This window comes from Hypanus sabinus, chromosome X1 (genome assembly GCF_030144855.1).
Source record: "Hypanus sabinus isolate sHypSab1 chromosome X1, sHypSab1.hap1, whole genome shotgun sequence".
NCBI lineage: Eukaryota > Metazoa > Chordata > Chondrichthyes > Myliobatiformes > Dasyatidae > Hypanus > Hypanus sabinus.
The window spans coordinates 34,164,488-34,177,483 of NC_082738.1; the positions used below are offsets into that span (position 1 = coordinate 34,164,488).

The 12,996-nt window shown below is 37.6% G+C and overlaps 1 protein-coding gene across 2 annotated transcripts in view; it reads left to right on the forward strand.

Annotated features, from left to right (window-relative positions):
• timeless (timeless circadian clock) overlaps window positions 1-12,996 on the forward strand; it is a 78,626-nt gene that overhangs the window by 19,583 nt on the left and 46,047 nt on the right. For both annotated transcript variants that reach the window (XM_059956315.1, XM_059956314.1), the window contains 4 exons: window positions 1,087-1,174; window positions 3,712-3,888; window positions 4,136-4,353; window positions 11,611-11,714. In XM_059956315.1, coding sequence (XP_059812298.1) covers window positions 1,087-1,174; window positions 3,712-3,888; window positions 4,136-4,353; window positions 11,611-11,714 — 587 coding nt within the window. The remainder of the gene's footprint in view (window positions 1-1,086; window positions 1,175-3,711; window positions 3,889-4,135; window positions 4,354-11,610; window positions 11,715-12,996) is intronic.

Consider the following 12,996-nt stretch of genomic DNA (forward strand, 5'->3'; position numbering starts at 1 on the left):
AACTATTGATTAACTTATATGAATATGGGTTAATGTAATTGTTATTATGAACAGATATAATGTAACTGGTGTTTTTAAAAAGTCTTTTCTGACCTCTTATATACACTTTCTTGTACTCAGTATTCCTCTATGAAGAAACTAATAAAAATATTGGAAAGGAAGTTTGAACTTGAAGACAGAGTACAGGATTAATGACAGGATTCTTGGCAGTGTAGAGGAACAGAGGGATCTTGGGGTCCATGTCCATAGATGTTGCCATGCAAGTTGGTAGGATGTTTAAGAAGATGAATGTTGTGTTACTCAGGGAATTAAGTGTAAAAGCTGCAAGATAATGTTGCAACTCTTTACAATTCTGGCTAGAACTCACTTGGAATATTATGGTCAATTCTGGTCACCTCGTTGTAGGAAGAATGTGGAAGCTGAAGAGAGGGTGCCAGATTTACCAGGATGCTGCCGTGAGGATAGATTGAGAGAGCAAGGGTATTTTTCTTTAGGGCAAAGGAGGATGAGAAGTGACTTGATAGAGGTTGTCAAGCTGTTAAGAGGTAGCGATCTCATGGATAGTCAAACTTTTTCCCAGGGTGGGAATGGCTAATACAAGGAGGCATAATTTTAAAGTAAGTTATAAGGGATGTCAGGTAGTTTTTTTAAAAACTCAGAACATGGTAGGTGCATGGAATGCACTGCCAAGGGTGGTGTAGAGGGAGATACGTTAGGGACATTTAAGTGGCTCTTAGTCACATGGTTGATAGAACGATGGAGTGCTATGGAGGAAGGGGAAAGTTAGATTAATGTTGAGTAGGTTAAAAGGTTGGCACAAAATTGTGGGCTAAAAGGCCTATACTGTTCTGTAATGTTCTATATTTCTACTTTTCTTTGTCTATCCCATTCTTTGGCAGTGCTGCAGAACAAGCAGGTATTGTAAAAATCCTTCTAATCCTGACCCTTCCTCCCTCCTGGGGAACCGTGGGTCTCCCTGCTTTCCACCCATTACATGTACACCTACAACTACTGTATGTACACAATATTTTTGAAGCCTTTTTAAATGTAATTTATTTTGTTAAAAACCTGCTTTATTTACTTTAGGCATTCCCGTTTTGGGGGAACATACCTCATACAAGGCTTGAAATCAATTGCAAATAGGGATGTTGTTTGTCACATGGGAGTTCACAAGGTGAGTGAAAACGTTACAAGTGTTTGGTCTATTTACTATAATTGGCATTTAGAGATGGAGTTGGTAGCAGCAGCTTAAGTTCAAGTTTAATTGTCATTCAACTATACATGTGAATAGAGCTAAACGAAACAGCGGTCCACGGTGCAGTGTTGTGTATTTAATATTTAAGTAATATTGTAAATATATTGTTTAAGCATTGTTTGTTTCAATAATTACAGATTATATGTATAAATACATGAATTGCATACACTATCACGCTACCACGTGATATGTGCGCACCTCACTTAAAGTAAACCTGAAGTTAAACTCACATTTTGGATTCCTGTGTCTTCCTTTGAATTTGTTTAATGGTTTGTAGTAACAAATCCCAGTCCCAACAGTCACACATAGCACAAGGCACATAATTATAGACTGGTTAGTCTGACATCAGTGGTGGGGAAAATGCTAGAGTCAGTTATCAAAGATGTGATAACAGCACATTTGGAAAGAGGTGAAATCATCGGACAAAGTCAGCATGGATTTGTGAAAGGAAAATCATGTCTGATGAATCTTATAGAATTTTTTGAAGATGTAACTAGTAGAGTGGATAGGGGAGGGCCAGTGGATGTGGTATATTTAGATTTTCAAAAGGCTTTTGACAAGGTCCCACATAGGAGATTAGTGTGCAAACTTAAAGCACATGGTATTGGGGGTATGGTATTGATGTGGATAGAGAATTGGTTGGCAGACAGGAAGCAAAGAGTGGGAGTAAACGGGACCTTTTCAGAATGGCAGGCAGTGACTAGTGGGGTACCACAAGGCTCAGTGCTGGGACCCCAGTTGTTTACAGTATATATTAATGATTTAGACGAGGGAATTAATTGCAGCATCTCCAAGTTTGTGGATGACATGAAGCTGGGCGGCGGTGTTAGCTGTGAGGAGGATGCTAAGAGGATGCAGGGTGACTTGGATAGGTTAGGTGAGTGGGCAAATTCATGGCAGATGCAATTTAATGTGAATAAATGTGAGGTTGTCCACTTTGGTTGCAAGAACAGGAAAACAGATTATTATCTGAACAGTGGCCGATTAGGAAAAGGGGAAATGCAACGAGACCTGTGTGTCATTGTACACCAGTCATTGAAGGTGGGCATGCAGGTACAGCAGGCGGTGAAAAAGGCAAATGGTATGTTGGCATTCATAGCAAAAGGATTTGAGTACAGGAGCAGGGAGGTTCTACTGCAGTTGTACAAGGCCTTGGTGAGACTGCACCTAGAATATTGTGTGCAGTTTTGGTCCCCTAATCTGAGGAAAGACATTCTTGCCATAGAGTGAGTACAGAGAAGGTTCACCAGATTCCTGGGATGGCAGGACTTTCATATGAAGAAAGACTGGATTGACTAGGCTTATACTCACTGGAATTTAGAAGATTGAGGGGGGATCTTATTGAAACGTATAAAATTCTAAAGGGATTGGACAGGCTAGATGCAGGAAGATTGTTTTCGATGTTGGGGAAGTCCAGAACGAGGAGTCACAGTTTAAGGATAAAGGGGAAGCCTTTTAGGACCGAGATGAGGAAAAACTTCTTCACACAGAGAGTGGTGAATCTGTGGAATTCTCTGCCACAGGAAACAGTTGAGGCCAGTTCATTGGCTATATTTAAGAGGAAGTTAGATATGGCCCTTGTGGCAAAAGGGATCAGGGGGTATGGAGAGAAAGCAGGTACAGGGTTCTGAGTTGGATGATCAGCCATGATCATACTGAATGACGGTGCAGGTTTGAAGGGCCAAATGGCCTACTCCTGCACCTATTTTCTATGTTTCTAATTACAATAGCAGTAAAAGATAATAATAATAATAATAGTAATAATCTAGCCCAAGTCCATGAGTGTCATGGGCTGTAGAATGATGGTGCATGAGATGTTGTCCTGGAACCACGTTTTCTGCAGCAGTTCCTCATCTCGCAGCTGCAGACAAACACAATTTGGCTTGTCTTCCACCAAGTGAATACTGGAGGGTAGCACCGATGAGAAGGGCTAGCCCCCAACCCAGCAAGGATGCCCGCTGCGCGGCAACTGAGGCCACGCAGTTCCCCTGCCGTCAGTCTCACCAACAAACCAGTGAACTGGACTTGCAGTTTCTACATTACCACGGTCCAAAAGGGTCTTGTGATCATAAGAAAAAAAGACAATAATAAGACACTTTTGCTGATAGAACTGCCACTCACTGGATGTTTTTCGCACCATTCTCTGTAAACTCTAGAGACTGTTGTGTGTTAAAGTCCCAGGAGATCAGCAGTATATTGTTTTATTGTGTTCAGTGAGCTAGTGAATAACTTCTTGCCTTGAATGATGTTCAAGTGAATAGAAGACAATTTTAAAATAGTAATTTTATATAAGTATTGTATCCTCTGCTCTTGTGTCAGACCAATTACTTGCTACTCTAAATGCATGATATGTGGGTTGCAGAAAGTCAGGATTGGAATTGTTGTAGTTTTGATTTTCACTCTAATGCTTGATCAGTTTTGATATTTATTTAATTATTATTTATGCATTTTCTTAGGTTAAAAACTACAGTCACGATTGTGGCAAGAAGACCAGCAAAGTTCCAAAGAGGAAACAGGCTGCAGTAGAGGTGGAGAGCAAGCGGCGTTCTGCTCTGAATGTGAGGTTGTTCCTGAAGGAATTTTGTGTTGATTTCTTGGAGAACTGTTATAACAGATTGATGTACATAGTAAAGGTAAGTCGGTAAGGTGTATGCGACTTTATTCCTGTTTACAAACAATGTTTTGAAAAATAGTTGTTGGATTGGGGTGCAGAATTGTTTTGTTTTTGTAACTTAACTTCCCAATGCTGATAGGAAGCATAGCTTATACAGTTAGATATTTTGGCCACTCGTAACTGAAATAACACTGCAACTAAATGGGAACTGTGTGCATACATAAATAATGCTTTAATCTATAACTGTGTGCTCATTCCATTTATAGGACAATCTCATACGTGAAAAAGCACAGCAGCATGATGAGACCTACTACCTCTGGGCCATGCCCTTCTTCATGAGGTTCAACAGGGTGTATAGATTCCGCCCTGAACTAGTATCCGAGACTGTCACCATTCGAGCGTTTCACTTTGTGGAGCGTAATATCACCAACTACTATGAGATGATGCTAACTGACAAGGCAGCGGCTAGTTCTTGGTCAAGACGGTAAGGCAAACTGATTCCAAAGGGCGAAGGAATATGCCTTTATTTCTATCTCTCTTTGGGGAGGGGTGGTGTAAAGAACTGTCAAATATATTAAGTTCTTGCATTCCACTTGGCTGCATTTATGACATTACGTTTGTTTTTCTTCCCTAATTTTCTTCCCGTTTCATTAATTTTTCCTGAGTTATAGTCCTGTAGCTGCTCCCTGATCTCTAGCGCAGTGCCCAAGTAGGAACTCATTGATTTTTCTCTTTTAACCCACGATTGTTGCATGGTCTTGTCTCCTGAGTTATTATGTTGATGTAACTTAATACAGAATAAACTGGATTAAATGTATAATATTAAGTCACTAGCTCAGTTTTGAACTGGACATCATATGTACTGATTGGGATAGCATTGGCTAATTATTTTTGGCTCTACAATGTAACTGTTCATTTTAACTATCATAACCTGTTGTAATTATAGAGTAAGTTAAGTGATGGGTAAAATCTTTGTTTATGCCAAGGTACAATCTTTCCTTCCAAATTTTTCTGCTCAGAATCAGGTTTATTATCACTGGCATGTGTCGTGAAATTTGTTAACTTAGCAGCAGCAGTTCAATGCAATATGTAATCTAGCAGAGAGAGAAAAAAATAATAATAGATAAAATAAAACATAATAAATAGACAAGTGGGACTTCCAGTTAGGATGGCGGTAGCTTAAGTCGCTAAAACTATTGCTCCGCTCCATTTCATATACCTGCATTTATTTCTGACTCTTCCTCCTACTATTGAAGTTGCTGGCTGCACAATTAGTGTATCTAAGCCTAGTAAATCAGAAAAAAAAGACCTTTCATCGGGAGCAACCTTGAGTGAAATAGTGTCACTGTTAGAACAAACCCGACAAGATATGTTTTCTCAATTTAGTTCGTTGGAACTGAAACTGGATAAAATCAACTCTACACTGGAGAATCACGCTCAACGTTCATCCCTGTTGAAAAAGTCACAGAGAAACTAGACCGTCCTTGTAAAGACCTGGAAAGAGTTTGCTCTACCCTAAAGGAGCATAATAGCAAGTTAACTCTTAAAGTTATGGACCTTGAAAGCAGGAGTAGACACCAAAATCTTTGAATTCTCGGCTTGCCTGAGACTGTTGAAGGGGAATCTCCTGTCGAATTTTTCTCAAACTTTCTATGTGAGATTTTTGGAAGTGAAATACTTTCCAGTCCTCCAGAGATTGATCGAGTGCACCGTATCTTTACATCTCGCTCAGCGGAAGGCCAGAGACCACGTCCAGTGATAATTTGCCTCCATCGTTACTAGATCAAGGATTTACTAATTAAAGAAGCTCTCCGACGTAAAACGCTTCAATATAAAGGTCATGCTATCCGTTTAATAGAGGACTATGCACCTCAAGTTATGAGTCAACGTGCTGAATACAGAGGAGTAATGAAAGTTCTCTACGATCGTGGACTTCATCCGTCTCTCACTTATCCAGCCCGGCTCCGAATCAAGCTTAGGAACGGCGATTTTAAACGTTTCGATTCAGTTACAGAGGCGCAGACCTTCATTGATAGCCTATCTGCTACTTCGAGTTCCTCAGATATGATATGATATGATTTTTTTTTTCTTTTCAGCCTTTTTAGTTTCTGTTTAGATAACGGTTATTTTTTTCTAATATTCTAATCTTTATTTCTATATTTTTCAGTATGGACATTTTCATTTTCCTTAAATAGAGCTGACTGTGAAACTATGTAATTAGACACCTCTTAAAGGTCTTTGGAGACTTTATTTCAAAATGGAGTCGGTGTTGCATTAAAAAATTGATATCGATTCGTGAAGTGACGACGTCTTTGAATGGTTTTTTGTTTTTCTTTTCAGACCAGTCTCCAATTTCTACAAATCTTGATACTTCCTTTTTTAAATTTAATATGTAGCTGTTGTCGCATCTATTTGATTAGTAGCTTAATTATGTTGCATTGTCCTATTGAAGTGTTTTTTTTTCCATTTTCTCAATTTTAGTTTCTATTTTACATAATTTTAGTTCTTTAAAGGTGATGATTTTTTTCTCTCCTGTTAGATTATTTTAACTTTAAGCAGCAGTCGATGCTGTACCTTTAAACTCAGTTTCGGGTTTGGATCAAATTTCTCTCGAATGGATTTTTCTTTGGTGTTTTTTTTCCTGTGTTTCAAGATGCTGTTTGTGTTTTTTTTCTTATTTTTACGATTCGGTTGGATTACTTCTTTGACATTAAAGTTTTTTTTTCTGTTTAACTGAGTTTATAGATTATCTTTTTTTTTCGGTTTATCAACTCTAGCGGGAGGGTTGGGGTAAAGATTTTTTTAGACCATTATTATACTTTAAGATTTACAAACTTTGAATGTATTGTTTTTTCTTGTTAAGGTAAATCTTTGTAACTCTTAAAGCTTTTTGGTGTTTATTTCCATTACTGTATCAACAGTTGGAGTGGAGATAATTAAGATGTTACCTAATTGGAAGTCCAGTAGGGGGTTAGTTTTTCTCGGGGAGAGCTTGCTGCTTTATATTTGCAGCTTTCTTGTAGGTTTAGAGGGTGTGGGTGGGAACTCCAATGCTAATATTATATATGGAATTTTGATATATTTGTACTATACAGGATGTAATTTCATCCTGTTTTTTTTCTTCTATACTTTTGCCTCAGAATTACATATAAATTTCAGATATGGTTTAATGCCTGCTATCCTTTTTTTTCTTATGTTCAATGGCTAGTCCATTGAACTTTGTCAGCTGGAATGTTAAGGGTTTGAATCATCCGGTTAAAAGGGGCAGAGTGTTCGCACATCTTAAACAGCTTAGAGCAGAGGTAGTCTTTTTACATGTATTCGTCACTCAGATAATTCTTGTCTTATTGCACGATGGGCAGGACAACACTTTCATTCAACTTTTCAAGCCAAGGCGAGGGACGTTTCAATTCTTATAAACAAAAATGTTTGTTTTGAGCTTCATAATAAGATCTGATCCTAATGGTTGTTTTATTATTGTTTCGGGGAAACTTTATAATACACAGGTGGTCTTAGCCAACCTTTACGCTCCTAACTCAGGTGATGTAGGGTTTTTTGACCGTTTTTTTTCTTCATTGCCAGAACTAAGTTCATACCCTCTTATATTGGGTGATGACTTAACTGTTGGCTGGATCCAGTTTTGGACAGATCTTCTTTTATCCTTAGACAATTAAGTAAATCTGCTTTTCACCAGAAATTTACTAGAGTCGACTATTTTTTAATTGATAATCAATTGATCCCATCCATCCGTTCTTGTGACTATAAGAGTATATTAATTTCAGATCATGCCCCACTTACATTGTCCATAGTTCTCCCTGGCCTCCCTCAAGTAAATAAACACTGGTGTTTTAATCCGACCTTGTTGTCGGATAATGACTTGGTAAAATTTATGGAGGATGAGATAACTTTCTTTTTAAATACTAATGCACTACCTAAAACCTCTCGTCAGGTGGTTTGGGACGCAATGAAAGCATATCTAAGAGGTCAAATAATTTCCTACACACCAAATTTGAAAAGAAAGACTCACAAAGAACATTTGGAACTGAACAATCAGATCAAAGCTATAGACCAATTATACGCCCAGGTCAAGGATCCGGAGTTATATAAGAAAAAAATGGAACTTCAAACTAAATTTAATCTTATTTCTACTTATCCAATTGAACGCCAACTTTTGGGCAGTCGGAGTAAGTTCTATATTCACGGGGGTAAATCTGGTAAGTCCTTAGTTAACCAGCTTAGGCACTCTAAAGCAAAACAACACATCACTAAAATTCAAATGAGTAATGGAATATTAGAGTGGACCAGTCTGAAATTCATGATACACTCAGGAATTTTTACTCTCAACTTTACACCTCTGAGTCCTTTAATGGTAATACTACTGTTATGCAATTTTTAGATAGTTTAAATATTCCTAAACTTTCTTCTGATCTTAAACATAAATTGAATGAGCCATTATCCTTAGAGGAAATATCCTCTGCTATTTCTGCTTTGCAGCCTGGTAAATTTCCTGGTCCTGATGGGTTCTCTACAGAATTTTATAAATCACTTTCCTCATTGCTCTTATCCCAACTTAGTTTAGTTTTTTCTGATTCTTTTAAACAAAATAAATTGCCTGCGTCATTTGATGAGTCTTGTATCATTCTTTTAGTGAAAAAAGGCAAGGATCCATTAGAATGTGCTTCATACAGGCCGATTTCTCTATTAACTGTAGATGCTAAAATTTTAACTAAAGTTTTGGCCTGTAGGCTGGAGACTATTTTACCCTTAATTGTTTCTGAGGATCAATCTGGCTTTATTAAAAATCGCCTTCCCTTTTTCAATATTAGACGTCTTTTTAATATTCTATATTCATCGTCATTAGGGACCCCTGAATGTGTTATCTCTCTTGATGCCGAAAAAGTGTTTGATCAGGTGGAGTGGCACTATTTATTTGCGGTTTTAGAAAAATTTGATTTTGGATATAATTTTATTAAGTGGATTAAGTTACTGTATTCCCATCCAATTGCATCAGTTTTGACTAATTCCCAGCAATCCCAACCGTTTGATCTTAAACGTGGCACCCGACAGGGATGCCCTTTAAGTCCTCTGTTATTTGTTCTGGCTATCGAGCCATTGGCAATTGCGTTTCGCAGTTGTACTGAACTGACTGGGATCTGGAGGGGCGGTTTTGAGCACAAAGTCTCTCTATACACCAATGATTTGTTACTTTTTATGTCAAACCCAACCACCTCCTTACCTTTGTTGTTTTCACTTCTCAATAAGTTTAGTCAGTTACCCGGATACAAACTTAATCTACATAAGAGTGAACTTTTTCCAATAAATAAGGAAGCACAAGAATTAGAATTTCACAATCTCCTTTTTAAAGTAGTAAACAATTGTTTTACTTATCTTGGTATTATCGTAACAAGGAACTATAATCGACTGTTCGATAAGAATTTCAATAATCTTTTAAATTTTACAAAACAGAGATTAGCACAGTGGTCACCTCTGTCCATGTCTTTAATTGGGTGAATTAATGTAACTAAAATGTATATTCTCCCTAAATTTTTATACTTATTTCAATCTTTACCTATATTTATTCCTAAAGTTTTTTTTGATCCTTTAGATTCTATTATCTCGTCATACCTATGGAAGGGTAAACAGCCCAGACTCAATAAAGCTCATCTCCAAGAGCCTAAAAGAGAAGGCGGCTTGGCGTTGCCTAATCTTTGTTCATATTATTGGGCAGCCAATATTCACAATATTATCTTTTGGTCCTACTTTTATAATCAGTCTGCTTGTCCAACATGGGTGGCAATGGAATTAAACGCTTATAAGAAATTATCAATTCCAGCTTTACTTGGATTTGTTCTTCCTTGCCAATTGCCAAAATCTATTATTAATCCTGTAATCAGACATACTCTGAGAATATGGGCTCAATTTAGAAAATACCATGGTCTTTATAGTTTTGCCCTCTCTAGTCCTATCCTATACAATCATTTATTTCAACCGTCTATGCAGGATTCCACATTCCAAGACTGGTGTAGGAGAGGTATCAGGCGTTTTGAAGATCTTTTTATAGACAATCGGTTTGCATCTTTTGAACAGTTGTCGATAAAGTTTAATTTACCGAATACTCACTTTTTTAGATACCTTCAAATTAGACATTTTATTAGCCCTTTAATACCACATTTTCCTGAACAACCTGATAAAAATGTTGTAGACTTGTTTCTTCAAATGAACCCCTTGGGCAAAGGCGTAATTTCTACTATTCATGTTAAATTTATGATTCTCAGACAAGCCCCTTGTGATAAAATTAAAACTGCTTGGGAGCATGACTTACGTTTTTCTTTGTCCGACAAGGTTTGGGATTCAATTCTTAAATCCATCAGTTCAATCTCCTTATGTGCTCGCCATTGTCTCCTGCAGTTTAAAGTTGTCCACAGGGCTCATCTGTCCAAAACCAAACTGGCGAAGTTCTATCCTGATATTAGTCCCTGGTGTGACAAATGCAAAGGAGGTGAGGCCTCCCTTTTCCATTTGTATTGGGCCTGTCCTACTCTGGAAAAATTTTGGAAAGATTTTTTTAAACTTTATCTTCTATATTAAATTGTCATTTGGAACCTGATCCTTTGATTGCTCTTTTTGGTATTCTTCGAGACCCTGACAAGCATTTGACCCCGGCTAAACAACAAACATTGTCTTTTGCCTCTCTTCTAGCCAGACGAGCAGTACTGCTTAAATGGAGAGATGTAGTTCCCCCTACCCATGCTCAATGGCTTAGGGATATTATGTCTTGTTTAGATCTTGAAAAGATTCACTACTCACTTTCTAATTTGGACATAAAGTTCCATAGGGTGTGGGGATCTTTTCTCGAATATTTTCATAACTCTCACCTAGATTGACAGGTGTTTGTTCTTTTTTCCCTTGATAATCAGACCCTACATTTCCAGCTTTTTTTTTACTTTTGTTTTTTTCTGATCAGGTAGCAGGCTGCCCCTTTTTTTTATTACAATATGTAGTTCTGGGGTAATAAAAGTGTATCTCATATAATGGTTGGCTTGGAGTTGGATAGGTGATAGATTGGGTGCTTTTCTTTCTTTTTTTTCCTTTTTTACTATGGGTGACTTGCTCATTTGTTAAGACGTATTGTTATTTTTGTTTATATGGCAATGATCCTTCTATATAATTGATTCTCTTTTCTTCGTTGTAGTTTGTAGAAAATTATAAAAAAAGGGTAAGAATAAATAAATAAATAAATAAATAGACAGGTAGATCAATTACGTATATTGAATAGATTAAAAAGTGCAAAAACAGAAATACTGTATATTAAAAAAGTGAGGTAGTGTCCAAAGCTTCAATGTCCATTAGAAATCAGATGGCAGAGGGGAAGAAGTTGTTCCTGAATTGTTGAGTGTGTGCCTTCAGGCTTCTGTACCTCTTACCTGATGGTAACAGTGAGAAAAGGGCATGCACTGGGTGCTGGAGGACCCTAATAATGGACGCTGCCTTTCTGAGACACCGCTCCCTAAAAATGTCCTGGGTACAAATTGTTTGTAGGCTAGTGCCCAAGATGGAGCTGACTAGGTTTACAACCTTCTGCAGCTTCTTTTGGTCCTGTGCAGAAGCCCCTCCAGACCAGAGTGATTTAGTCATTTAGTAACTGCCAGGATGAGAATGCTCAGACTGATTTATGGTGTTTAATAACCAATAAGACAAAAATGATTGCATACTACAGCTAAAAAAGACCCTTTTCTTTCAGAATGCATCTAGCTCTGAAAGCTTACCAAGAGCTGCTCAGCACCATTAATGAAATGGACCACTCCAAGGATGGAAATCTGCGAGAGAGTGCCAGAGTTATCAAATGTAAGATTTTTTTTTCTCTCAGCAATGTTTTTATGCTTTTTATTAAATCAAGAAAGCATAGTACAAAGGAGGTTTGTGCAGTACATAACAAATGTACAATTCACATCTATGAAAGAGATGCACCCATAGTACAATCATGCTTTGGTTGCCTCCCTGCCCCGACCCACCCCTCCCAATCCCCATCTCCAAGTCATTGCATTCGCAAAAAGGGTTAAACAGAACCTATATCCCCACAGAGCTGCATTGGTATAGAGAAGGTGTATTTTCCTAATACATAGACTGTTGTAAGATTTTTAAAGAAATAAACAAAATAATTTGCATTTCCATCCAATTGTTTGATCTGGAAAACTGCAAAATCAAATATATTTCATGCTTTTCGTTCCTGCTTTGTGTATGGTTTAAAAATTTGCAGACCTGGTTCGTCTACCTCTTGTCCCTGTCTTGATCTAAAACGACCTACCACTTCGTAGCTAATGAGAGCTTGTTTGAAAAGTGTTAATAAGCAATTCTATTGGGATCTGCATCCATGCCTAATCAGTTGACATCCTAATTTTTCAGCTGAAGTCACTAGATGATGATGGAGTTGAAAGGCATATTAATTGTGACATTCCACTCTTCAGTTGTAGTTTGCATCACAGCTAAATCTATGGACACTTTCAGCAGGGCCATCGTAGCCAGGAATGAGATGATTTCCTACCACCTCCCTTCCTCGCTGAAGTTTTAATCAGTCTTCACAGGAACCTGAAATTGAATCCTTTGTGTTGTTATATATTTATTGGCTAATCTATTGAGGTAGAACCAGTGTAGGGTATAAATGATAAATTCTATTACTGTAAATTTCAGTGTAGTGTAAGTAATAATATTACAAAATGCCTGTGTTTCATAAGAGAGGCCTTGAGGTGAGGTATAAACACAAGATTCTGCAGATGCTGGAAATCCAGATCAATGTGCTCAAACTGCTGGAGGAACTCAGCAGGTCAGGCAACATCAATGGAGAGGAATCAACAGTTGATGTTAACTGTTTATTCCTCTCCGTAGAAGCTGTCTGACCTGCTGAGTTCCTCCAGCATTTTTGAGTGTGTTGCTTTGAGGTGAGATTGTCACTTTTTAAATCATTGAATGTAATTTGATGGAATTGGGGTGTTCATCAATGTAATCAATATAGTCTTGTTACAAGGAATTTAATTGATTCTTATTCATGTGGATATCTTTTTATCTACCAGGCCTTCCCTCACATTCTTTACTGCTTACATTTCCCATAGAAAACTTTTATCAGAATTGT